Here is a 27,431-nt window from a genome sequence, read left to right as displayed (position 1 = left end):
AATCTTTCATTCTATTCTTTCCTTAATAACCGCCTTAGCATAAACATGCAGGCACACAGAGCTGGAAGTCCACCTTCCTTGGAAAAGGAGAACCTGCCTGTCTCCCAGCAAATGCCCCGTCACCCCGGGGACCTAAGATTAATGTCATACTCCATGAGGAAAACTCAAGCACTTGGAACATTTGTAAAAAGGCAACCCTCAGGTACTCAGGGTGCTCAGCTTTCAAAAGCGCAGTAACTTTGAACAAAGGCCAGGCATGCAATTCCCCAGCAATGCTTTAGATGGTTAGAAATGACCCAGGTTTCACGATATTAGCTCTGACAGGCAGCCCTGAATGTTTATGAATCTAGCCTATGTGAGGTCTTTCTAGAAAGGCTTAAATGGTTTCTTAGAGAGGAACAGATGTAAAACATGATCATAAGGGATGTGCTCAGTTATTTTAAAAAAATTAATATGAATTCTGGAGTATTTCCAGAGTACATATATTACCTAGGAAAAGATTTATCCTATGTGTGTGTGAAGGGATCCTGGCCACGACTTTGGTTACGTTCTTATTTTCACTGTCTCAGCAGTGTGTAATGTTTGCTCATTCTTATTCTGATGTTTCTGTTTTGGGGTTTGAGGCAGAGGTGCAGGGGATGAGGGGGAAAGGAGGATGGCACTTTTTTCGGGGTAGGATTTCACTGACTGGGGTGAGCAAATCTAGGCATTGATCCTCAGGTGTGCCAAGCCTGGGGGCAAGCTGGGGGCCACCAGGAGGACAGGCGGGTCTGCATGGTTCCAGAGGGACCCCCAGAGGCTGGCCTCCCTGTTCAGTTTACAACACCCTTTTTCATCTTGTCCAGCACTAAGGTAGGTGGGCTCAGGCCAATATTAAGCAATGTCAAATCCTGCAAGAACTTGGTAGTATGTGGTATAAATATGAACAAGAAATGACCTAGAAAATGAAAAGATAACTCACCAAGTTATCGTTGTTGAAATAACATGCAGAGAACATTGTTATTCTCTGCAGGTTATGGGTGTACAAGCTACTGCTCAGAGACACAGGGAGTCCCGTCCAGGCTCCACTGCAAGTGAGAAGCACAGAGAACATGGGGAAAGAAAATCCCTGACTCCCAGTTCCAAACCCAACCAGCCAATGGGAGGGTGTCTCCAATGTGAAGCTTGGGATGGCTTTTCTATGAGGCTGCAAAGATGATGGCCGGCCCAGGGAGAAGGATTAGGGCTTCTCTGTCAGAGTCTTTGGGAATGACAGCCATGGCGGTGCATGACTTGCCAGAAAGCCCCTCCAGGGGAAAGGTAAGGAGGGCACAGAGAGGCAGCAAGGAGAAGGTGCACTGTGAAAGGGCCTGCCGAAGCACAACAGACCACACTGGGCAAATTCTCTGTCCTAAGAATCCCCACCAGAGGCGCTGGGAGAAGCTGAAACTGCGCAGCAGGAAAGGACAGAGGAGGTGGTGACATAAGCAGCCCAGCATGATAAAAGGCAGCTGCTAAACAAGATCCATCGATGCCTGCTTGAGAAGGGACAATTAGGACATTTCTAGCACAGGCTCCTGACTGTCTCCACTGCCCCAAGTCCCGAGATATCGTGAGCTTTGGGTTGTTGTGTCAGCCTTTGAACTCACGGGAGCCTGTGGAAGGCCTCTCCTTAGCTCCCCAAGAGCCTGCAACCATAAATGTGCACTTTTTCGTGAGTTTTTTAATAGCATTAAGATATAACTTATATACCACGATTCAACCATTTGAAGCATACAATTCAATGGTTTTCATTACAATCTAGGATATTTTTATTACAACAAAAGAAACCCTGTAACCCTTTAGTTATCAACCCCCAATTCCATCCCTCTCCCTCCTGATTAGCCCTAGGCATCTACCTTCCATCTCTATGGATTTTGTCTCATCTAGACATTGCATCTAAATGGAATTTCATACGTGACCTTTTGTGTCTGGCTTTTTCCACTTAGCATGTTTTCAGGGTTTCTCTGTGCCAGAACTTCATTCCTTTTTATGGCTGAATAATATTGCACTCCCTGAATATATTGCATTTTGTTTATCTATTCTTCAGTGAATGAACATGTGCCATGCTTCTACCTTTTGGCCATTATAAATAATGCTATGAACGTTTGTGTACAAGCTCTTGTGTGGACATGTTTTTATTATTCTTGGGTATATACACAGTACTGGAATTGCTGATTTGAATAACTCAAAGCAGAACTTTTTGAGCAACTGTCAGATTTTTTTTAAAAAGTGGTTGTGTCATTTAACGTTCCCATCCCAGTGTATGAAAGTCCTGATTTCTCAACATCCTCATCAACATTTGTTATCATCTATCTTTTTGATCACAGCCACACTAGTGAGTGTGAAGTGGAATCTCCTTATGGTTTTGATTGGCATTTCCCTGCTAAGGATGCTGAGTACACCTTCTTTAGAGGAATGTCTGTTCAGATCCTTTGTTCAGTTTTCAGCTAGGTTCTGTGTTATCTTATTATTGAGTTGTACGAGTTCTTTAGGTATTCCCTTTTTTGTTTTTTTGTTTTTTTTTTGAGACAGGGTCTCACTCTGTAGCTCAAGCCGGAGTGCAGTGGCATGATCTTGGCTCACTGCAACCTTCACCTCTGGGGCTCAAGCGATTCTCGTGCCTGTCTCCTGAGTAGCTGAGACTAAAGACATGTGCCACCACACCCAGGTAATTTTTTGTATTTTAGTAGAGATGAGGTTTCACCATGTTGCCCAGGGTGGTCTTGAACTCCTGAGCTCAGGAGATCCATCCACCTTGGCCTCCCAAAGTGCTGGGATTACAGGCATGAGCCACCATGCTTGGCCTAGATATTCTTAACATAAGTTCCTTATCAGATATATAATTTGAAAATATTTTTCACATTTTTTGATTGTCCTTTGTCTTTTGAGACAGGGTCTCACTCTGTCACCCAGGCTGTAGTGCAGTGGTGCAATCTCAATCTAGATTCACTGCAGCCTCGACTTCCTGGGCTCAAGCGATCCTCCCATTTCAGCCTGTCCCCCCCCACCACCCAAGTAGCTGGGACTACAGACACACACTACCATACTAGACTAATTTTTGTATTTTTTGTAGAGAAAGTGTTTCACCATGTTGCCCAGGCTGGTCTCGAACTCCTGGACTCAAGCAGTCCTCTAAAAGTGCTGGGATTACAGGCATGAGCCAATGCACCCCCCACCAACTGCATTCTTTTGCATGTGGATAGCAAGTTGTCACAGCACCATTTGTTTGAAAAGACTATTCTCTCTCCATTGATTGCTCTTGGCACCCTGGTGGAAAAGCAATTGACAATAACTGTGAAGATTTATTTCTGGACTCTTAGTTATATGCCATTGTTCTTTATGTCTATCCTTATGCCAGGGCCACACTGTCTGGATCACTCTAGTTTGTAGTAAGCTTTGGAACTGGGAAGCAGGAGTCCTCCAACTTTGCTATTCTTTTCTAAGATTGTTTTGATGATTTGAGGCCCTTTGCAATTCCATACGGATTTTAGGGTCACGTCCCCATTTGTGGAAGCAAGACGGCTTGAATTTTGATAGAGACTGCACTAAATCTATAAATCAATTTGTAGAGTACTGTTATCTTAACAAGTCTTCTCATTCATGAAAATGAATGTCTTTCCATTTATTGAGATATTTTTGTAGTTTTCAGAATATGAGTTTTAAAATTCTTTTATTAAATTTATTCCAAAGTATTTTATTTTTTTGATGTTATTATAAGTGGATTTTTTTCTTAACTTCATTTAATTGATGCTATACAGAAATACAATTGATTTTTCCTTGTTGATCTTACATCTGCAAACATCCAGAACTTGTTTATTAGTTCTAATCGTTTTTAGAGATTCCTTAGTATTATCTGTATACAATATCGTGTCATTTGTAAATACAGACAGTTTTACTTCTTCTATACAAATATGGATGCATTTTATTTCATTTACTTGGGTAAATGCCTAGGCTGGAATCTTTAATAAAATGTTGAATAGAAATAGTAAGAGCAGATACTGTGTCTTGCTCCTGATCTTTGGAGAAAAGCATTCTGTCTTTCACTTTTAAATATGGTGTTAGTTGTGGGTTTTTTGCAGATGCTCTTTATTTGGTTTCAGTAGTTTGCTTATGTGTAGGACTTTGTCCATTTTCTGAAAGTTATCTAACTTAGGGCATACAGTTGTTCACAGTGTTCATTCCCAATCCTTTTTATTTCTGTAAGCTCAGTAGTAACATTCCTGCTTTCATTATTTAACTTAGTAATTTACGTCTTTTTTTCTTGGCCAATCTAGCTAAAGACTTGCCAATTTTGTTGATTTCTTCCCATAGTTAACTTTTGGTTTCATTATTCTGCTCTACTGTTTTCTACCCTTTATTTAATTAATTTCTGCATGAATGTTACTATTTCTTTCATTCTACTTGTTTTAGGGTTTGTTGCTCTTCTTTCCCAGTGTCATTACATGGAAGGTTAGTTTACTGATTTGAAATCTTTCTTCTTTTTCAATATAAGTGTTTACAACCATAAATATCCCCTTCAGGCCTGCTTTAGCCACATTCCCGAAGTTCTGTTATGTTGCGCCTTCACCTCCATTCATCTCAAAATATGATTTAGTTTTCCTTGTGATTTCTCTTTGACCCACTGGTTGTTTAGGAAGGGTACTGTTTAATTTCCATGTACTTATGAGTTTCTTAAACTTCTTTCTCTTACTGATTTCTAATTTCATTCCATGGTGGCCAGAGAACATACTTCGTATTATTTCTATTTTTTTTGTGCTTGTTAGGTTTATTTACTGGCCTAGTATATGATCTATTCTGAATAATGTTCCGTATGGAAATTCTGCTGTTGTTAGGTGGAGTGTTTTATAGATATCTATTAGGTTTGGTTGGTTTATAATGTTGTTGAAGTCTTCCATTTCCTTGTTGATATACCTTGTTTTTAAAATCCATTATTGAAAGTGAGGTATTGAAGTCTCCAGTTACTATTGTTGAGTTATGTATTTATTCCTTCATTTCTGTCAGTTTTGCTCCATGTATTTTAGGGTCTTATATGTTTACAATTGTTATATCTTCCTGATGGATTGCCGTTTTATCATTATAAAATGTCTGTATTCCAGTAATATATTTTTATAAAAAATCTTTTTGTCTGATATTAGTATAGCACTCCTGCTCTCTGTCTGCATGATACAACTTTTTCCGTCTTTTTACTTTCAATGTATTTGTATATAAGTATACACTCAGAAGGAGAAATGAATAATTCTTATCTGTGGACTGTTCATTGCTGTAAGAGAGTCAGCGAGCACTGGACTCTGCCAAGAATGACCAAAAAAGGCTCAAGGCAAAGGGGAAAGGACCATTTGGAGAAGCAGCCAGCAACATATCCAAGCTCATTTCTGAAACCTCTCAGCAATTCCACAAGTTAGGAACCCTTCCACTGTTGCCCTTACTGCACAGCCATTTCTTCTATGGGCTGATGTTTCTTCCAGAACCTGGAGAATACACAGCTTCCCTTCATTTCTGATAGATCGCTTTGTAATCTTTTTGGGGGCAGCGGTTGTTATTGTTTTTGTTCTTTCAGTATTCCTCAGACTAAATCTCACCTTTTCCCTTTACTTCTCCTTTCTTGTAATTGTGACATAAAAAGTCAAATGGAAACATCAAGTGCTTGATGGTCTTCATATTTTATTACTCAGAAAAGTCAGGAAGAGAGAAGCATCTCTTTTGATGGGTTGCAGAGCCTACATGCAAAGCGTTTCCCAACAGGAGAAATCCTGTCGCCTGTGAACCTGGCACCAGGGCGTTCTCTCATTCTCTGTAATGATCAAACGAAGGGATGGTCAAATGACCCAAAAAAATAAAAAAATCTCTGAAAATGCTTTCTTGTCCTCCATCTTGAATGTTTCTTAATTTAGATCAATAAGGTAAGGCTTCAAAATTTACCACTTAATTTAAAGACAGGTGACATCCTGAAATTTGTGTCAGAAAAAGTTCCAGCATTTTGGCAATGTAAATTTCTCCTCCCCACTCACATACCATCAACAAGGCATGTAATAGACCACAGATTTAGTCACAATTAGATTTACCTATTTTAGTTTAGAAAAAGACAGGAAAGAAAATGTTTATGTTTCAGACTAGCAAGAAATTGATTAAAAAACCGTATCTTTTCAGATTGTGGCTGTAGCTAAAGATCCACATATTCCAGTGACTTCATTCTTAAGTCACAATCTCTCTCTCTCTCTCATACATGCACGCGTGCACACACACAAAATGTGCTTTAATAAAAAGGAAGGGATTCTATTCCATTTCAACCCCAAATAAGGCCAGCCTGATTAAGATAATTGAGGAAGGAGAACAAATTTAAAAACCAAAGACACTTCCTTGAAAATGACTATTCAATTCAATTGCCAGTAAGATGTTGAATGTTCTTTTCTGAATCACTCTAATTCAATGTACAGTACAGCATGTACTGCTTGGGAAGAAGTTCAAATCATAAATACTATAGGGAAATATCTAATAACTTGGAATGGCCTTTTTCAAGTGGCGAATAAGCTCTTAAAGACTGCAAAAATGTTAAATCTGGTAAAGCACAAGGTCTGTGCGCCGGGACAGGTCCACTTCATTGCCAGCTCCTGCCTCCTTGCTCCAGGACCACCTGAGGCTGGGTCTCAAGGGTCTCGGCACACAGTACTGCTCTTTGGATGCTGAACGATGGGGAGGACTCTTCCCTGCAGACTGTGGTCAGCAAGGTGAAGGCTGCTGGCCATGGCCATAACAGCTGAGCTGATCTGTGATTTCTGCCACGCCTGCCAATGTCAGGGCCAGGTTTGTCTATGTTTTTGTGTTGGTGTGTGAGATGCTGGGGAGACGCCATCTGCCGTGCGTGTCAGACTCCAGATTCCATATGGTTACAGCAAGGTTTGGGAGAAGTATCCACAGAGCTAGGATTAGAATAAAGAGGTGCGAATGGTGTGCAGTTGGGAAGGCAAAGGAAACTGTCAGGAACTCAATGGAAAAAGGGTTGAAGAAAATTAAAGGGAGATCAGGAGAAATAAAGGAAAGTATAAAGGAAAAAGACAAACATCTCTGCCATTTTAAAGGTCAAAGAGTAACAATAACACAGAAAGGCTCTTTCACCTTGCCAGGTTCAACAATGGGTTGCATTCTGGCTTGTTTAATAAAGTTCACACCATGGGATTCTTGGGCTCTTCTTCCAGGTTACAGGCTCTGTCCTCCACTCAAGCCACCCCATCTGAAACAGCCATTTGTAATCCAGACCCTCCACATCTCCACCTCACCCTCTTGCCCAAGTGCAGTTCTTACTTGTGTGTCCAATCTCCCTGATTTTCTGGCATTCATTTCCTAAGGTCAGTCTTTCCACTTTTCTTCACTTACTAGCATGAATCCACGTAACCACAGGTTCTTATGAAAGACTCATGACAACTAGATCGTGCCATGCAATAATTCAAATTTTGTTGTCCAAATATGTGTGTGTGTATAATAGCTGTACAGAAGTCCTCCCTTATCTGTGGCAGATATGTTCTAAGACCCCCAGTGGATGCTAGAAACTAAGGCTAGTACTGAACCCTGTATATACTATGCACAGATTTCTTTCTTCTTTCTTCACAATTTCATGGGTAGAAGATTCATTTACTGTAGATCTGAGCAACCTCAGCAAACATTTTTTTTTCTTTCCTTATTAAGTTGAAGACTTTTACCTTTCCATTTATAGGATGCATTTTACAGCTTCTCTTTAGCACATCTGACTTGCCATCGTCACCACTCTTGTTCTTTGAGACCATTATTAAGTAAAATACAAGAACTATGACACCCAACAGTCGATCTGCTAACTGAGATGGCTACTGAGTGACAAACAGGCAGGGAGCAGAGACACTGTAGATCCCCTGGACAAGGGGATGATTCACGTCCTGGGCAGGACAGAGCAGTATGGTGTGAGATTTCATTACACTACTCAGAACAGCAAGCAACTTAAACCTGATGAATTATTTCAGAAATTCTCCTTTTAATATGTTTGGGCAATGGTTGACCCTGGGTAACTGAAACCACAGAAAGCAAAACTGCAAATAAGCAGGGACTACTGTACATAATACGTATATATATATGTATATTGTGCATGTAGACATATTTACGTGTGTGTGTGTATGTATGTGTATGTATATATGCATAGATCTATCTTGTTAGGACTTGCAAGAGCTTTAAAATCTATTATCAGATTATACATTTCTTTAGCCAAACAATAAATCCTCTCTGATGAGTCATGGCACTTTTAAGAAAAAATACAAGGTCAGATGGTTCAGAATAAACAAATCAACAAATTAGCAAACAAAACCAGCCTAGGGCAGGCATCCAGGCACTTCCTGTCGAGGCTCTCTAAGGCAGATTTTAGGTGCTATTTTCTCTTGTTTTTCAATTTCATTTTCTTCTGGGCTTTAAGTAATTCCACTCATTCTTTAAGTCTGATTCACATGATTTTACAGTCAGGAAGGGAGTGGAAGGAGGTGGGAAAAGAGAAGTGGTGGGGAGGCAGAAATCGAATATTTATCAAGTTACACAATAAAAAGAAATTCAGTATTCTAACATGTTCTCCTTTGTATAATAAGAAAATACATTCCCTGAGCTAATACCTGCAGAGCTCTGGCTCATGCTGAGGGTGTGGTCCCAATATCTCAGTGGGCAAAATGAGAGTAAGCAATAATCTGAGACAGAGGCCAGCAAACTCTTATGCATGGGCTAAGTCTGGCCTGTGGGGTTATTTTTGTACAACCCAAGAGTAAAGAACAAATTTTACATGTTTTAAAGGATTATGACTCAAAATACAGAAAAAAATGTGCCAGAGACCACATGTGGCCTGTGAAGGCAAAAATATTTATTCTCTAGACCTATACAGATGAAGTTTGCTGACTCCTGTTCTATGGAGATACTAATAACGTGCTTCTGAAATTGCTTTTAGTCTGAAGTGTGTTTGGCCTGAACTTGGCTAAAACATGGCAAGACTGCAGGACTGTGGTCTATCAAGCCAGAATGACTCTGAACTTTCTGTAGCAATACACACACTTGATGTTATCTATCACAGGCTTAGCACAGCTCCGTGGCACTCATTTATAGAGTTTATACTCATGTTTGTTTATGTCACTTTGTTTTATAGGTGTTTTCCTACATGATTTTCTGTTTTCAGTTTTGCAGTGCAGCAAGGTTCTCTCTTAGAAGATACATGGGAGGCAAAATCATGAACTTGCTATACTGGCCCACTTGTTGTAATGACCAGAGGGCTTTGTTATGGCACCTTGAATTAATCTGGAATCTAGTTGAAACATGAAGATGTGATCTGATTACTTCTCATCTGTCTTTCACTAAACCTGGGAAATTTTTGATTACTGTTCCTTAAATGATTATTTTCTGCTCCATCTTCTCTCTCCTCTCCTTCTGTGACTCCCATTACCCTTATGCTAAAATGCTTGATACTGCCCCACGGGTAACTGAGTCTTGCTCATTGTCAACAATTTTTTCCTTCCCGTTTTCTAGACTGAATAATGTCCAAACTTCTATCTTCAACTTTACTAATCTTTCATCATCTTACTCTATTGTTAGATCCATGGAGTGAATTTTTAAAATTTCAGATATTGTATTTTTTAGTCGTAAAATTGTGTTTTGTAGAGTATCTCTTTTTTTCTTGAGATTCCCTAAATGTTCTGTGACCATGAGCATAGCTTTTCTTACATTTTTTAGCATAGTCACAATAGCTGCTTTAACATTCTTTTCTTCTAATTCCAACACATACGTCATCTTGCAGTCAGTCTCCATTAATGGCCTTCTCTTTTGAGTATGGATCTGTTTCCCTGTATGACTAGTAATTTTGGATTGTACCCAGAACACTGTGAATGATACACTAATGAACAGAAGTACTGGTCAACAGAAATGAGAATTGGATATATAATTTGGATTTTTTTTTTTTTTGAGATGGAGTCTGGCTCTGTCACCTAGGCTGGAGTGCAGAGGCATGATCTCAGCTCACTGCAACCTCCATATCCCAGGTTTAAGCAATTCTCCTGCCTCAGCCTCCTGAGTAACTGGGACTACAGGTGTGTGCCACCATGTCTGGCTAATTTTTGTATTTTTAGTAGAGATGGGGTTTCATCATGTTGGCCAGGCTGGTCTCGAACTCCTGACCTCAGATGATCTACCTGCCTTGGCCTCCCAGAGTGTTGGGATTACAAGCATGAGCCACCATGTCCAGCCTGTTAATTTGGATTTTTTAGAAGTCACATTAAAATAGTAAAAAAATCTCGATTTTAATTTTAGTAATTTTGTTTATCCCAATGTATCCAAAATATAATCCTTTGGGATGATTATAATCAAAGTAATCACATGAAAATTAAGATATTTTATAATCTAAAATTATTTTATAAAATTAAGTTAAGACTTATAATCTCTGTTCATACTAAATATTTAAAACCTCATGTATATTTTATATTTAGAGCAGATTTCAATTTGGAGTGGCTAGTGACTACCATATTGAACAGTGCAGTTCTAGAGTATCATTTTAGAAGAATATTGAATGTTTGTTTTAGTAGGCAGCTAATTTGCTGGAATAAAACTCCAGGCATTGTCTCTCTTATGGTGGGCAGCAGCTACCGTCTCAGTTCAGGTCTTCTAGCCTTAGCTGTGCTATGTGGGGTCTGGCGGGGCTGTCTTATTCTTAGATTTGGCCTTAGTCTCTAAGAATTCCCAGAGATTCTTGAGATACATGCAGAATTTGGGAGTCCCCTTCTGTGGCTCCCTCTTTTCTGGAGTTTTTCCTTCTCAATTTCTAGCTGCTATGGGTTTCCCTGAATATTCTCCTTTGATGGCTTAACCAGTAAAAGATGGCAGGTATCTATCAGACTTTTAGTTAGTCTCAATGGAACTAGGGCCTTCATTTGGTTAAAGAGCTGTCAACATGGGTAATTCAATTCCATGCCACTCTATTCCTCCATTTCTTTATTTCTCTTCAGTTTCTAATTGCTTTCTAGCTTTAATTAATTAATTTTTGAGATGGAGTCTCGCTCTGTTGCCCAGGCTGGAGTGCAGTGGTACGATCTCGGCTCACTGCAACTTCCGCCTCCCAGGTTCAAGCAATTCTCCTGCCTCAGCCTCCTGAGTAGCTGAGATTACAGGCATCTGCCACCACACCCGGCTAATTTTTATATTTTTAGTAGAGACAGGGTTTCACCATGTTGGCCAGGCTGATCTCGAACTCCTGACCTCAAGTGATCTGCCCGCCTTGGCCTCCCAAAGTGCTGGGATTACAGGCGGGAGCCCCCTCTCCCAGGCTGCTTTCTAGCTTTTAAACAATTGCTTTTTATACTGTCTCCAGAGTTTGTAATTGTAATCTGCAGGAGGGTTGGTCCAATATAAGCTACTCTATCACTACAGGACGCAGAACCCTTGATTTTTAAACCTTATCCCTGGAGTCCCACAGAGGAGCCAGGACCTACTGTGAGAGGTGGAAAAGGCAGAGTAGACTGGCCCACTCTGCCACATCACGTGTGTGTCTCAATTCAGTGGCAGCAGCTTTCATTTCATCTGTTTCATTTTATTGGTTTCTGTGCATAATTTTAAAAAGACTTGGGTATAAAATAGTTTGAAAACAGAACTGATTTTAAAATATGCTTCTCGAATGGAGCCCTAAGACCTTTTTGCTCAATCATGCCATTGAACTCATGCTGACCTCTCCTCCTCCATCGTCTCTTACCCTATTTTCCAATCACTTCACCAGGGCCAGGCCATCTTTAGTTTCCAGAGAAGAGGCTGTAGCCTGTTAGACTGCTGAGTCTTTACAGTGGCAAATCCTTCTTTCTGTGGCCCACGAATGTGACTTGTTGAGGGACTGATCGATAGGTTTGTGGTACGGCTGCTCATACCGAGGGTGCTCAAGCAGATTTCCTGCAGTGAGCTCTTCCTCCAGGCCTTCAGCCTTAAGGGTGGAATTTCATTCTTAATTTGGCAAGGAGCACAGAAAATCATCGCAGCAAGCCTCACCTTCTTTTTTTCCTTCCTGTCTCCTCTCTTTCTCACTCAGACACATTTTAAGAGTTTGACAAAACAAAGGGGGATGGTGCAGAAGCCAAATATGTTGTGAAACTCTTGTACTAGGCGAGCGGCACAAATTGAGTTAAGAAACCTAAAAAATGGAAATACTAAACACCCAGTCTAATTGGAAAAGGTCAACATGCCTTAAATGATACACAGAACCGCAAAGCAAAAACCATTCACCTCAATTCAGAGCCGAACGGAAGGTCAAAGGGTGACATGACACAATGTAATGGATTTGCCGAAGTCACGCTAAAATGACTCGAAAAGAGGAGGCTTAACTGATGAACATATTCCACACAATTCATCTCCTGACAACCTAAGAGAGTTCACATCGGTAACACGGCCATGAAAGCTGGGGTTGGGACAGAAGTTCTGATTGATCCCAAAGAACAAACACCAAGATCCACACTCATTGGCATGAATTTCAGCCACTGAAACAGGTCACCCACTACATTAGCCTGTGTGCACCCTTTCTCCTGGACACTCAGATGCTAATATTTGTTTCCTTCTCCACCAAGACAAAGTAATTTGGGGAAGCCAATGGGTACTGGTTAAAAGTGTGGTGGTGGCTTTTTTTTTTTTTTTCCTGTGCCATGAGATGTTACTAATGGTCTCCTACAGAATGCCTTCCAGTGAAGACTGTATTTCCATCAGAGTTCTGGCTCAGTAGCTAGAAATTTGGTAATTTGAGCAAGCAGAAATCACTCATCAACAATAACAGAACATAGCATAGAGCAGTACTGTGGCATTAACTGCCTATTGCTCCCCACCATTGATGGTGCTGTTGCCCCAGATTCTGGTGGGTCCAAGCTACAGAACAGAACCCAGCTCCTTACCGTGACTGGCAGGGGTGCAAGTTGCACCTTCGGACCTGGGGCTCTGGGCGGCTTGCTTGAGGGCAGTCACTGTCGTTCACCAGAGTTGTGGTCTTGTTGACAATCCGTGTGCACGAGACGATGGTTCTGCGCTCCCCTGGAAACCAAACCACAGGGAGCTGAGAGACTGTGGCCTCACCCACCTGGAAAGGCTGGGCTTGCATGCCCATGAAGGAATGTTTGGGTGCTGCTGATGGGCACTTTGTCATTTAGAGTGACTGTTGTAAATGTTGTGTGGGTTTGTAGAGAAGAACTGTAATTGCAGGGAGGAGGGTGCAAGACACAGAAGGCAGAGCGGGGCCCTGGAAGATTCTAGAACAGGATGAGAAAGCAGCAACACCTCAGATCAGCGGTGTCCTTGGACAGCTTGGGGTTCGTTGATTTGGGCCTTTAATTTCCAAAGATTGCTCATCTTTTTATCTTCTGGATTGATGTTTAAAGTCTATGGAGAGCCGATCTCAATTAAATACTTACACATCAGCCCTCACTAGAGAGTCTGGCTACCTATTACAGAACTCCTGCTTGCTGGGGAGAAGTGGGGGACAAGGAGTCTGGTCTGGAAGACACGCAGACCTGCATCCTCTAGACAGGCATTCCAGAGCCATTCTGAATTTGTCTAGCCAGCCAGCTGGTACTTATGGCAGAGCTCCCACCTGCTCTTGAGAAGCTTTGCTAATCCATTATCCCAGTTGGATGTAGCCCTTCTTTTGGGTGTTCCCAGAGCACCCTAAACACTGCATGGCAGGCAGGCCTTTGTCAGGCAGGCCGAGTGACTGGGAGTTACGAGGGTGGCCCTTGGAGCCAGGCTGTCTGGGTTCAAGTCTTGGCTCTATCACAAATAGCATCACAGTGACCATAGTGTCGACAGTTGGCCACCATGTTTCTGCATCTCGGTTTCCTCAAGCAGGCTGGTTTGCTTAATTTCTCTGTGCCTGACGGTGCCTCAGTGATGATTAAAATAAACAAATATATATGGTGTCCATAGAACGGAACCTGGCAGGTGGCTAACACTTCATGTTAGCTCTACTGCTATCATTATTATTATTATTTGGGAAGAGTGACAATAAAAGATTAATAGGGAGTCGAGCACAACTATTTGGATCCTGGGCTCCTTGCTGGTCTGTGTCCTGGGCAATTTGTCACGTAGGGATGACTCGAAATCATGGAGACCTAAACTCCACCGCCAGTTCCTGCTGCCCCACATGGCAGCCTTTTGTGAGTACAGAAAGCACAGAACTGCTTTCAGCTGTGGTGGCAGGTCTGACCACTGTGTTAGGAAGCTGGAAGTCATCAGTGTCATAAAAGGATTGCCATCAAGCCAACAGCAACAGAACAGCCTGCCCCTGACCCTAGGAGAGCCTGTTTACTCTTCCATGTGGGCTATGCTTAGTTTGCGACAAGTTGCCCAAGAGGAAAATCTGGCTGGAATCAGAGGTAGATGTGTTGGCTGGATTTGGAGGTTGAAAGGCCATCTACACAAGGGGCAGCTAAGGGCTGAGGGGGAGAAGGTCCCCCGGGGAGAGGTGCAGAGTGGTGGATGCAGGGCTGATGGTGGTATCCAGAGGCTATGCCAACTGCCACAGGGCTGCTGCAGGAAGAGGCTAAGCACAGACAGTGAGGGTGGTTGGCCAAGATGCCCAGGAAGAAATTTCTGTGTGACTATAACTCCTACCCATGAAAAATGGGATGAGTCCCTTAAATGGTAAGCAATGCTTTACATATTGGACATCCAATAAAACTTATCCAAGCAGTTAATAGATGCTCAGGACTAGGGATGGCAGGGGCTATGCCCGGGCTTCCATTCCGTCATCCAACTCTCTGGGCTGGCCTACCAGAATCCAGGTCAATCTTCTGTCCCAACTCTGTGCCCACTAAAATCCACCCACCCTGTGTTCCATCTCCCATGACCCTGCTATGTTCCCTGCTAGGGTGACAGACAGCACTGTACTAAGAAACTGCTGACTCAGAGTTCAGAATGACTTCCTACTGCTCCCTCTCAATGACACAACAATAAATACAATGCCTTGTGGTCATATTGATTCTTGCTGTACGACAGGCTCTTTGGCTCACCCTGCGGACCCTGCAGGGGGCATGAGAGACAACTATCCTATTTTAGAGGTGAGGGAACTCGGGGTAGAGAGAGGAAGTCATTTGCTGAGGTCAAGCAGGAAGTTGTGCAGTCAGGACTCATGCTAGGAATGTTTCACCCGACTTGCAGGACTTTTTCTTTCCATTGTGTCCTGGAGTGAGGTGACTGTGGCCAAGAGGGAAGGGAATTTGGGAGTGGGCAGAGACATGCTGTGGTGCCCCTCCAGCAAGCGGCAACAGTTGAAGGTCTATTCTGTTTATTCCCAGGGTCCACCTGTCACACCCAAGACGTAGTCATACATCAGCCAAACCCCACTTCACCCACAGGTCAGAGCTGGGGGGCCCTGAGCTCCGGGCAAAGCAGCGGTATGGGCATGATCCTAGTGTGGGAGTTGGGAAGACTCTATCCAAGTATTTTGCAGAGAGATTTTCGGTGGGGTATGATTGAATTCCCATGGAACTACAGGTTACAGATTTCCCAGACTCTGTGTGCTGGCCACAGATGCCTTTCTCCTTCCTTCAGCAAAACCCCACACCCAATAGGCCACGGCCCACGGCCACTCACCTCCTCCACACTGCACACTGCACCCTTCCCAGCCGCTATGGGTCCAGATGAACAAAGAATCCTGCGGTTTTTCTGGTTCACTTTGATTTTCCGCAGTGTGGTTTACAGGAACAGTGTATTCATAATGAATTCCATAATCTTGGTCGTGAAATAACAACACCTGGATCAGCCGCAAAACAAAAGGCCATTTTGAAAAGGAACGAAGGCCCACGGGATTGCCAAATCTGCACACACAGGCACACCGCGGCTGTTTCTCTATGAGGGGTAACCAGCTCTTTTCTGGGGCTAAAAACAGGTTTGACTGAGGGTGCTCCTTTATCTCAGCCCTGGATTCCTCAGGGACTCAACTTGGGAGCAGGGCGAATGCAAACCATCATCAGGAAGTTCTATTATTTCCTACCCAAGAGAGAGACCAGCTTAGACTAGGAGCTTTAGCATAAGCAACTCTGAAACCTCTCACTGCGCTTTTCATGGAGAGCTGCTCCACGCAGAGAACAGTCCTGCGTGTTCACCCACAAAGCTGCCCTTGCACACAGGAAAGACATGGATAAACTTTTACTTAGAAAGGCATCAGAGCAAGTGCGGTGACTCTACTTCTTTGGAAATGAACATCATCCTTCACTCCCCATCATCAACCACTGCCATGTCAGTTGGTCCAGAGAGTCAGGGGTAAGGCAAGCTCAAGGGCAAAATGCAGCTCACTGCCAGAGGACTTTGGGTGGCATCGGTTTGAGAGTTCAAGGATGCAAGAGGCCTCCACTGTCATGGGAGCCAGGATGATGACTGTACCCAAGGGTGGCAGGAGCCAGGCTCAAGGCTTCAAGCCAGGAGTGCAGTGGAGGTAGAGGGAGGGATCTATCATGTTTTGTGGGAAACTACCATACAGCTTGGAGACCTTGGATCTGAAATCCTAGTCAGCAAGAACATACAGAATAGATGGGTTTAGAACGGCATGTGACAAGTCTTGTAAAGACAGCAGGTGTATGATCAGTTTTATTTATCTAGACACAATGGTGTCAAACAAGCCCTCTTGTACGAGCTTAACATGGTTTGTCTGTGGATAATGAGTCTTCAAGCTAAGCCTGGAAGCAGTGAGTGCCCCTGGGTCTAAGTAACTAGCAGATTCACTTCCAGCCTGAGACGTCCGAGAGAATGGGCCAGCAGGCACTAAGGGGAGGGTGTGCATGGCCCACCTGACTTGACTTGGGGCAGACCAGGTCAAAGTGTACCAGACAATGGGAGCCATTTCCCTCCAGCCATCTCTCAGTCTCCAAGGCTGAGTTGTGGGGTTGGGCTGCAGTGCTCAGAGCAAACCTAACTGCATCAACATCCACGGCTTCACCAGAGAGACCTGGCGTAACACATTTGGAAAAATGCCTCCAGTTAGGAAAACAAGTCCACCAAAAACCAAACTAGTTTTAGAAAGAGATCTTTATCAGCTCAGTATGAGAATAAGACTGGTGAATTGAGAATTCATATGAAACAAATTTCATGCAATTTTGTAGCCACGTATTGTGTGTGTGCGTGTGTGTGTGTGTGTGTGTAATTGGTTTCAAATGCAGGTCCCCATGATTCTTTGGGTGCTACAGATTCTGCAAACAGTGTGTACACCCCAGTTTGGGGACAATGGCTTTCTATATAGAGGCAAAGGGGCACCTCTCATTTTCAGTTTTAAAATCTTCAAGTGACAATCACATTTTGAAAGAAAAGCTATCAATATTAAGCGAGGGCTGAAACTTCATTTACGGTAGTAGTTGCTTTCTCCGAGTTTTGTTCATCCTGGTCTGAATGAATCCAGGCTGCGTACTTCGCTTTAACAGGCTAACAACTTGCTCAGTTTACAAAAGCTTTTGGTGAAAAGGGAAATACACTCACATTGGCGTTTGCTAGAGAAAGCAAATTCTCATGTTAACGGGTGAGATTTCACTACAGGTTTTATGTTTTGCCTCCTCTCTTAGTCCCTCTGAATAACTGCTTTTAACTCGGAATAGAAGGATTTGTTCTGTGACTAGGAAACAATCTTATCCCAGAGAAATGACTTAGGTACACATTATTAGGTCCCAGAAACCTACTTGCAGGAACGTATTTGCAGTGGATTTAGCGGGCTGAGTGGTGCACTGGCAGATTTCTACGTGGTTGAGATTGCACATGAAAACTGCCTTGCCTTTGTCTACCCAGAAATAATAATGGGGTTAACACCACTATGGGGTAACGCCCACCCTGGGTGCCAGTGCTCCTTGGCAGAGCAAGCCTCCTCGGGAGATTCCCTGGGTAATGGCTAGAAAATCTTTTGGGTGTCAATTAATCTGGAACACTTACAGGCTGCCAGAGATCACAAATTAATGGGGAAGAAGAACTTCCATGGAGAGACTCTGGCAGGCACTGAGGACAAAGTGTGCTTTAATTACAGGGGCACAAGCTGCCACAAATCCTGTTTTTTGGAAGGAGACACAGAATCAATAATGATGAGCTATCAGAAGTTAGCCATGAGAACTCCTGGATCTTGAGAAGGAAGCAGGGCGTTCCATTCCCTGGAGATCTCTGACATGTTTAAAAGCATGCATCACTGATGTTTCAGTGGCTTGCATGGAGGCCTCCCTGAGACAACAGGTAAGACAATGGCGCCCTGGCCTGGCCCAATAGCGCACAGGTTTCTGGAGATCATCTGGGGAGCAGGACACCCGCATCATCTGATCCCCCTTCCAGATTCCCAAATGCCTGTTGCAAGCTGGGTCTGTGAAATCTAAGGGATGCTAGTTCGGACCTGGAGTCAAAGTTCATTTGCAAAAGGTAACGATATACACTCTGTGAGGGCAGATCTATGCATCCCACTACCTGATGTGAAAACAGACTTTGAGTAGGGCTGTCTGCTTAACGAGGTCAAGTCTCCCTGGCTGCCATCCACGTGGCTAAGCATTTCCTTCTTTGAGGCAGCTCCTTTTGAAAAAGATAGGAGCTCTGCCAGGGAAGAGCCAGGGGAAGCAATGACAGAATTCTGAAGCAGGCGGTGCAAGGGACTGGAAAAGAAAAGACCCAGAGAAGGGAGAGGACTGAGCAGCAGGGGACCTCGTAAACCCCTGGAAGCTGGATGCATTTCCTGCCCCCAAGGTACCAGGAAGAAGTAAACTGGAAAGTAAGCTGGTAGACCTCTCGGAGCCATGCCCCCTAAGACAAGTGTGGAAGCCCAGCAAGTTACCATCAAGTGCAGCGGTAGTTTCGTTGGTCCCTTGGCAGAAATCTTCTCCCATAACCCCCTTCTCACATAGCGAACAGTTGTGCCTGCAATCTGGAACTCTCCGGGGAGCTCTATCTTCCAGTCACTGTTGATGGATCCCTTACCGGAGTCTTTGAGAGCTAGAAAGCAAATTGAAGACCAAAGAATCAAGGTGCTGGGGGTGGGGGGACCCAGCCTGTCTTTAAAAGGAATCTGCGGCCCCTGAGTGGGGCAGATGTCTCCCCTTCCACAGGGGGAAGGAGGGAGGCCTGAAGAGAAAGGGAGTACTCTGTGTACTAAGAACAAAAGCCTGGATTGCAGGGAGCACAGAGCTGCAGATCCCTAGGATCCCCAGGGAGAGCTGTGGGATTGATGGGCATCTTCCAGCCTGGGCTCCTGTCTCGAAACCAACTCAGATAGCTGGGGTTAGGGGTGGAGGGGCAGGGAATGGAGATGACCACGGCCTGATCTCATTTCACTAAACTTACCCAGCAGATGGTTTTCTGCCCGATGAATTCATTCCATTTTAATGTGTCCTAGGCTACAAACCAGGTTTTGCTGTTTCAGCAAAACAAATGAGTTCCCTTTCCTATTACCTACCTGGGGCTCTAGAAGGAGAGCAGCCCATCTCCAGCACCTCTTAAGGATCTGATATCCCCATACTACTAAAGTGGATGTCCCTTCAATCAACAACCATTACTCTATTAAGCATGAATGTTTGGAAATCCTAGCCGCCCACAGATGTGGTGGTCACACTCGGCAGCTGTGGATGAGCAGTGGCTGGGGGCTGAGCGTGGCAGGGGAGGGGCACTCTCATACCCTAGCTCTGTGGGTTTCAGGTTCTCACGTTTGCTAGCCCACATCTCTACCAGGGACAGCCTGTGTCAGGAGAGGCTGAGAATCAACATGCTGCTGACTGGCCGTAAGCAGAAACTTGGTTTTCCACACAAGCCATGTATTTACTATTTTCCGAGGCGCTCACCAGGACTTTTCTTGTGTCTTTCCACCTACGGGTGAAGACCATGTAGTTCTCATGAGGACAGCACTCTGCAGTGCCATTCTATTTTGTTGTTGCTGTTGTTATTTAGGAAAAAAAAATCCCAACAAACTAAAATCTATTCTGGCATTTTAGGAGAAGATGGCAGATGACAAGAGGTGATAGGAAGTCTGTGTCATTTCCAAAAATGGGAACTCCAGGGCACCCTCGGTCCTAGGCCCACACTCCCTACACACGCAGCTGGAGCCCCACGGACACCCCAAATTGATCTACATATATCTCCTTGGGACCCTACTCAGTCTATAATCAACAAAATCAGATTCTGCCACATTGACTATTCTCTGCTTACTGAGGCCAGAAATAAAATGCCCACATTTAATACCGATTTTGGAAAATGAGAGTTGAAACCCAAAAGGGGTTTTGGTTACTGCTGAGTTCGTTAGCCCCAGGCTGCGGCAGGCCACAAGCAGCAGAGGGACGCTGGGTAGCCACTGGCCTCAGCTCCTGTCTCCAGGACATTATGGTCCCAGTGCTCACTCCCGGCAAACACAGAGGAGACACATGCTCAGGGCTTCTGGTGTTAGAGGGACTGCCAAGAGAAACTGGTTCCTCGCTTCTAGGAACTTTCCAGCAGAGTAGCTTCCAGTGGGGTCTCGTATCCAGGGTGGCTAAGAGAGGCTGAGGATTACAGGACTCCAGGGACAGCTTAGGAGAGAGAAAGCCCTACCACTTGGAGCCGAATATGTTTCCCTTCAAGAAATCTGACCCACAACTGAAATGTCCTGGCTATGAAAAGGAGGTGAGAATGTTGGGACGCCCACTGTTTCCTCTCCTTTTTCTCTTCTTCTGCCACCATCTGCAAACTGCCATTTAAGGAGCATATTCTCCAGGTTGGCTCTTTCATATACTCTGACCCATTTACTCTTCTCAACAACCCTCTGAATTACTGTCGTCACTTCATGGGTGAGGCAATGGGGCCGCAGAGAAGTACCTTGCCCAAACTCACAAAGCTATTCAGTTGTAGAGTGGAGACCTGAATCCAGTAGACCAGCCCTACTGCACTTATCACTCTGACAACTTTCAATTCCCAATTCTTTAGGTTATAGCATCAGTATAGATTTTTATGACTAATGCTGAAATATGCAAAGGTAAGGCCTATTTTCAAAAAGGACAAATTCCAGGCTCTAATTGTTATAGGGTTTCATATTCTATATACTTTTACAAAAATGACTAATTTCACGGATTTCCAGTGTTTCCAGTGAGCCAATAATGCAAATATATACTTGGTTATATTAATTATTAGTGAATGTAGGCAAAGGGTGCATGGACATTCATCGTTCTTTCAAGCTCTCTGCAGGTTTAGAAAATTGTCTCTTGCATATGCATGGTTAAATTTGGTCTATTTGTCACCTTACATGCATGGTATCTATTTGGTCTTAGGATCCAATGTGGGCTGGTGGGAAGGAGCAGACAGAAAAAACCAAGGGGCTAGAGTCGTTTAAGACGGCAGTCCCCAGGACTGATTTTGGGGACTAGGGACTGGTTTTGTGGAAGACAATTTTTCCACAGACCAGGGGGCTGGGGGAAGTGGGGTGGTGGGGGATGGTTTTGGGATGAAACTTTCCACCTCAGATCATTAGCCATTAGATTCTCATAAGGCATGCAGAGCCTAGATCCCTTGCACATGCCAGTCACAATAGGGCTTACACGCCTGTGAGAATCTAATGCCCCGCTTCTGATCTGACAGGAGGCGCAGCTCAGGCGGTCATGCTTGCTCACAGGCCACTCACCTCCTGCTGTGCAGCCTGGCTCCTAACAGACCATGGACTGCTGCTGGTCCACAACCCGGGGGCTGGGGAACGTCTGCTTGAAGAAACACCTCAGAAACTACAAGTTACAGGAACAGCAGATGTACCCCTTTTCCCTGCCAGTCCCTCACCCTATTTTGAGGGCCTCCTCACCGGGGGCTACAGACAGACACAGCTCTTACCCCCAGGGAGCTCACAGTTTGGAAGGGAGACAGAGAAAAGATAAACATAACACAATTTCACAAGCTTTATGGTAAGGTGCCTCCGGGGTCTAGGAATGTTGTGGGACAAGGCAGATAGGGAAGGCTTCCTGGGACAAGCCCACTTTCAGCTGAGTGTGTAGGACAGGGAGGGACACAACGCCACCTGCAGTGTGTGGCTCAGCAGCGTGTGGCGGCCTGCGGTGTGTGAAGCAGGATGGTCGTTCCTGACCCTCAGAGGCCAGGACTGCTAAGATCAGTTCTGGGCAGGGTGATGGAGGGAGGAAGGCACAGCGCCCCGTACGGAGAAGCAAGTGGAAGGCGAAGTTTTTTCTACTTTTCGGAGGTTCGGCTGGGAAAAGGAGGCGAGAGATGAAGAGTGGCCTCAGAGGGTGGGAAGGAGGAAGGGGGCTCACTGTGAGAATAAAGGACACCCACGCATGCTGAGGTGGCTTATACAGAGGAGTCAGAGATGAGCAAATGATTTCTTTGAAGCTGTGTGCTGACCACAGTCACACCAGGACCTGCTCCGTAGAACCCATTTCTCTCACAAAGACCAGAGGGAAGCCAGGCAGCTGCTCTCCTCCTTGCTGGGCCACCGGCACGGACCGGCTGACTCCCATATCCACGCCCCACCAGTGACAGACTCCAACATTGGCTGCCCTGGGCTGGGGCCCCAGGCTCATCCCTGGTTCATGGCTTCTGTGAATACCCACTGTGCCCATCACACGGCATCTGTTTCTCCCTCTAAGCAATGGTACCCAAGATTTCTCGTGGGAACATGTTTTTCCTCCTGTCACATGGGGCTGGACTCCGCAGTTCCAGGCACAGGCCCATCACCCAACCCCAAACAGGGGGACTTCCGTTCACCTTAGAAAAAGGCAGCTTTCTTCCCACAGGGTTTCCCAGAGACTGGACGTGAGCCTGGATCTACCAGCCCACAGGAAGATGTCCACAAAGAGGACAGGCAGGAGTGCCAGTGCAGAGAGAGACCATTTTTCCTGTGACATCATTTTAAGCCTCTGGATCCAGCAGTGCCTGAAGCTGGTACTCAGCAACTGAGAGCTGGGTTTGGCTTTCACACATGCTTTCTGGAGGTTGGGTTAAAAAATGCTAATCACGATGAGGGCAGAGCAGGTGAGGAAAGAAAATTACTATTATGGTTTCCCATAAATAGGCCCCAGATGTTTACCACCAAGCTAAGTATCCAGGGCCTCTGCCCATATCCCAGCACTAACACCTCTATCTTGGTCCTAACCCTCTTATCCCGGCTCTAACCCTCCTATCATGGCTCTAACCCTCCTATTCCGGATCTAACACCCCTATCCTGGCTCTAACCCTCTTATCCCGGCTCTAACCCTCTATCCTGGCTCTAACACCCCTATCCTGGCTCTAACACCCCTATCCCGGCTCTAACACCCCTATCCCGGCTCTAACACCCCTATCCCGGCTCTAACACCCCTATCCTGGCTCTGACACTCCTATCCCGGCTCTAACACCCCTATCCTGGCTCTAACACTCTTATCCTGGCTCTAATACTTTAGAGGTAACGCTTTCTCCACTGGCCTTGTTTATGTATTTCTCGGGCCCTTTTTAAAAGATGTTTTAAAGTGACTCTGAATTACAACCTGCAAACTACCCTACTTCCATGCCAAAAGTAAAACATCTGGGAGGTCAAGAGTGAAAAGGCCCAAAAAAGGGCAGGAGGGCACACCTGGAGACGGTTATAAGACCATCCTCAGAAACACTGCACAGAGGTGGAGGCTGGCCCAGGGAAGCCCTGCTTCTGCCATCGGAGGCCCGACAGTGGGTGGCCCAGCAGCAGCGACTACAGCATGAGGTGGAGGCAGAGCCAGTTGGGCCTTGGAGCCTGCCATCCTCTGATCACCGGAGTGGGGTCTTTCCTGTCTGTAGTGGAATGGGTGGGAGAGGTGTCAGGAAGAGGGCTACTCAGAGGAGTCACTGGGTGTGGTCAAGGAATTATGGGACAGGAAAGTGAAAGAGGCTGCAGCTGACGGCCGAACCCCGGCAAGGTCACCTGCCCCTGGGGAGGAACATATCGGACAACCGAGTGCTAGTGACAGCCGGCTCTCTGGGGAAAATAGCCTAGAGTTATGGTATATTTGCTACCCAAAGTGTAAATACCCTCACCATGACAGATTTTGTTATCCACCTGGCATCAGTGAACAAGGAGTGGGGAAGAGATGCCTATAACTGGCTCTCACAAGCCACACACAGCTGTGGGGGCACTCCAGTGAATTCTGAAGATGCTTGTCTTTGCTTTGGAGGTCCTGGTCTGCAGCTGATGAGTTGGAGAACTCCTGCACAATCACAACTTGGTTGAGGCCAGGCATGGGTTTGGGGTCAGCTCTCAGAGCCCCAGAAAGAATATGTATACTTTGCATGCCCACGCACTGCCTGTGGCCATCGCCACAGCGGCTGCAAGTTCTGGCATACTGCAAATGCAGCTTTCCAGCTTAGAGCCTGCACGCCTTTCCTTGGGACAGCGTGCTCGCAGCCACACATTTGTGTATCTCTCAGGGAGAGGAAAACACAGGCAGAGTTATTAGCAGGAGGTCAGCAGATCTAAGAGGCATGGGGGTTACTTCCAGCCTTTTCACTTTGGTGTCACTTAGCAAGATGCCAAATTTGCAGTTTGCTGTGGTCCATCTGAAAAATCATAACTTCCTGCAAAAATCAGAAGTTAGTGCTTGACATCCCTTCAAAAGAGATGTCAGCTCAGAGATTCTGTTGGGATGTCAAGATCATTTTTAACAGTGAATAAATAGGTTCATTGTGGAGTCCCATGAACAATGACTTCATGGGGCCATGTCAACTCCAGAGAGACAATGCAGGTCACCTCCTGCCCCCTTCTGTGGCAGCTTGGTTATTCTCCTGCCTTGCGTTAGCTGCACAGAGTGGGGTCTGCAAAGGCCTCTGAGGCTGCAGCTCCAGGCAGGAGTCCTTTCCACAGCCCTATGCACAATGCATTTTTTTTTCCTGAAAGACAACCTTCCAAATTAAATGCATTTTTGGCTCTACAAGTTCCTGTCCCCTCAAACCTTAGGCATCGATGAGTATCTCCAAGCCCCCGTTGTCTCTAAGTATTTTGAGATTAATTAGTGTGCACTTGAAATCAGGATATGTTTGGACCCAGAAAAGACTCCATGGAGCAATTAAAATGATTACAAATGCTTTGATTTTATGGGCAATGAACAGAGCAAAGAACAGGGGATTCCCCCAGTGATTTCATTTTATCTCTGATGTCTGAAGTTCTGGTTTGCTGGGGAGGAGATTTTCCCTTGCTCATTTCGCCTGGGCCGGAGATTGGAAGTTTTAAACCACTATCCAAAACATAACCATGCTCACTTTTGTGGGTTTTGCTCAGAAGCTCTCAACAGTTAGACTTCTATGGGGCACCACATGGGTGGATACACTTTCCTTTGCCACCAGGGCAGAACAAAACCTTTGCAACGAGCTGGAGTGTGAGGTTACATGCAGAACGTCCATTTCTGTCTCCGGCTCTTCTTCCTCTCTGTGGACACTCACACACCATCCTGGTCTTCCAGGCACTGTGGGGAAGACCATGAGCCATTCCAAGGAGCGAGGTGGGGGCATTCCTGAGGGAAGGGCATGCTCCTTTTCAGAGCTGGCTGGAGGCAGATGCGAACTCTGACCCTGTCCACATGCGCCTCTCTGGCACAGAGCTGAGCAGAAGCTCGAGTGGGGTTCTTTTAGTCTCTCTCCTTCCTAGCTTCACTGGAAGACCTGACCCACAGTCAACCTACTTCTAATCCTGGCAGCGAGTCAGCTCCTTTTATTTCCACTCGGAGTTCTGCCAGCTCTGTTCTTAGCTATGGATACAAACTGCCCAGGCATTTCCTGTTCCAGGTGGTTTTGAGCAGAAAGCCAGCCAGCGTGGGCTGAAGGTAGGTGGGGTGAAATTCTTCAGGAATTGCTCTCAGCAAATGTGAGAGCAATTCAAAGTTACACTGGGTTGACTTCCAAAGCACCCAGTGCCGAGTGGAAACAAGGCCTTTTTGAACTAACTTTAGAAACATAATGAGTGTGGACCACCTTCAGGCTTGCCCATGTCCATCAGCCAGGCCCTGGAGTCCTGGGATTATGCCTTCTGGATAAGATAAGGCAGGAAGCTGGCTCTAACCTCCCATGGAGGCCCAGTGCTTCTGGAGAGCTGAGCAGTCACCCCGAGACGTTAAACCAATCTCCGTGGCATGCAGGTTTGTTCTGAAGAGCACACAACGTAGTGGTAACAACAGGCAGGTTTAACGTGTATTCTCCCGTGAAAAATCTCCATCCGGCAGTCTCTGGCCATGATTGGACAGTAATTCTGAGAGGCTCCATGAATTGTAGTGAACTCAGAGGAGTTGGGGAACCTGGATGAGACACCAAGCCCCTTGGAGCTTCAGCTTGCCCCTCTGTGAAGGAAGCAGAGCAATACCTTGCAGCCCATTTAGGGGGATTAGGGATCAGGTCTCTAAGGCACAGGCGAGCTCAGTGATTGGGAGCCACTATCGCAGATGCTATTGTTCTTTTTTTGCATACATGGCCCTCAGGCTTCAGGAGCTGAGGGACGATCACAAGAGCTCATTCTCCTGGGTGGCATCTGCTAGTCAGCACCTGCTGGCCCTAAAGTGAGTTTGAGTGAAAAGTCTGTTTGTACCATAGGAATCAGAAGTTGAGGAGCGATCCAAAGGATTCTAACATCCTCTGCCATTCTTAAATTGCCATGCAAAAGTGGAGATAAGGAAGACACTCCTATTGCCAGACACTTAGGGCTGAGCCAGGTGGAGAAGCCATGCTGGGAAATCTCAGAAGCCAGGGTCAGAAGCCAAGGGACTTACTCGCAGGGGCACCTTCTGGGGCTTGATGGAAGAACCATTAATTCGACCTCCAAGCTGAACTACCTCTTGGAATACCCGGACTGCGAATTTTGAATTAGGATGAAAGGTGACTTCAGCCTCCCACGGAGGGCCTCCGGTACACTCAATGCATGGGTTGGGAAGGGGAAGGGTAACTTTTTGGCATGATACCAGGTGGTGGGGCTTCCAATGCAAATGCTGGTGAGGCTGACCTGATGTCCTTTGATGGGCAGAAGGAGAGGGAGTAGACTCTTTGTGAATTTAGTAAAAAGAGGCTGTCACTTTGAAGCTGCCAAAAGCAGCAAGAGGCCTTGTTTCAGAGTGCATTTTTAAGTGTTGTTCTATTTGCAGAGTGACAGCTGGGACAGCTGGGGAGGAGAGTGCCAGGCAAGGCAGGGACACTGTCCATGCAGGGGAGGTGGGAAACCACAGGGCGGATGAAAATGCATATGGATGTCAACTCCAGGGATGGCAAGGTCTTACTCTGGCAGCAGAAGCACGAGCTGCCATCACAGCCCCAAAGGAGGCAGGGTGGATGGCAGGTGACCAAGCTGCGGAGGAGGTGGCAGGGCAGCTTGGGACATGGGGGGATCCACAGAGTGTGGTGCCAGTGATAACCCACGTGGGTGCTTGGAAACGGGCACTCCTGCCTTCCCCAAGGCAGGTGTGCCGGGGGCATGTTAGCATCAAAGCATTCCCTAACTCTTTAAT

General features: G+C 45.5%; 1 protein-coding gene across 6 annotated transcripts in view; it reads right to left on the bottom strand.

Moving 5' to 3' along the window:
* ADAMTS17 (ADAM metallopeptidase with thrombospondin type 1 motif 17) overlaps nt 1-27,431 on the bottom strand; it is a 363,335-nt gene that overhangs the window by 68,271 nt on the left and 267,633 nt on the right. For all 6 annotated transcript variants that reach the window (XM_050799681.1, XM_050799677.1, XM_050799676.1 and 3 more), the window contains 3 exons: nt 18,815-18,972; nt 15,619-15,778; nt 12,927-13,062 (listed from right to left, as the gene is read on the bottom strand). In XM_050799681.1, coding sequence (XP_050655638.1) covers nt 12,927-13,062; nt 15,619-15,778; nt 18,815-18,972 — 454 coding nt within the window. The remainder of the gene's footprint in view (nt 1-12,926; nt 13,063-15,618; nt 15,779-18,814; nt 18,973-27,431) is intronic.

This window comes from Macaca thibetana, chromosome 7, assembly GCF_024542745.1.
Source record: "Macaca thibetana thibetana isolate TM-01 chromosome 7, ASM2454274v1, whole genome shotgun sequence".
NCBI classification, from domain to species: Eukaryota; Metazoa; Chordata; class Mammalia; order Primates; family Cercopithecidae; genus Macaca; species Macaca thibetana.
This window is presented reverse-complemented; position numbering and strand designations above follow the sequence as displayed.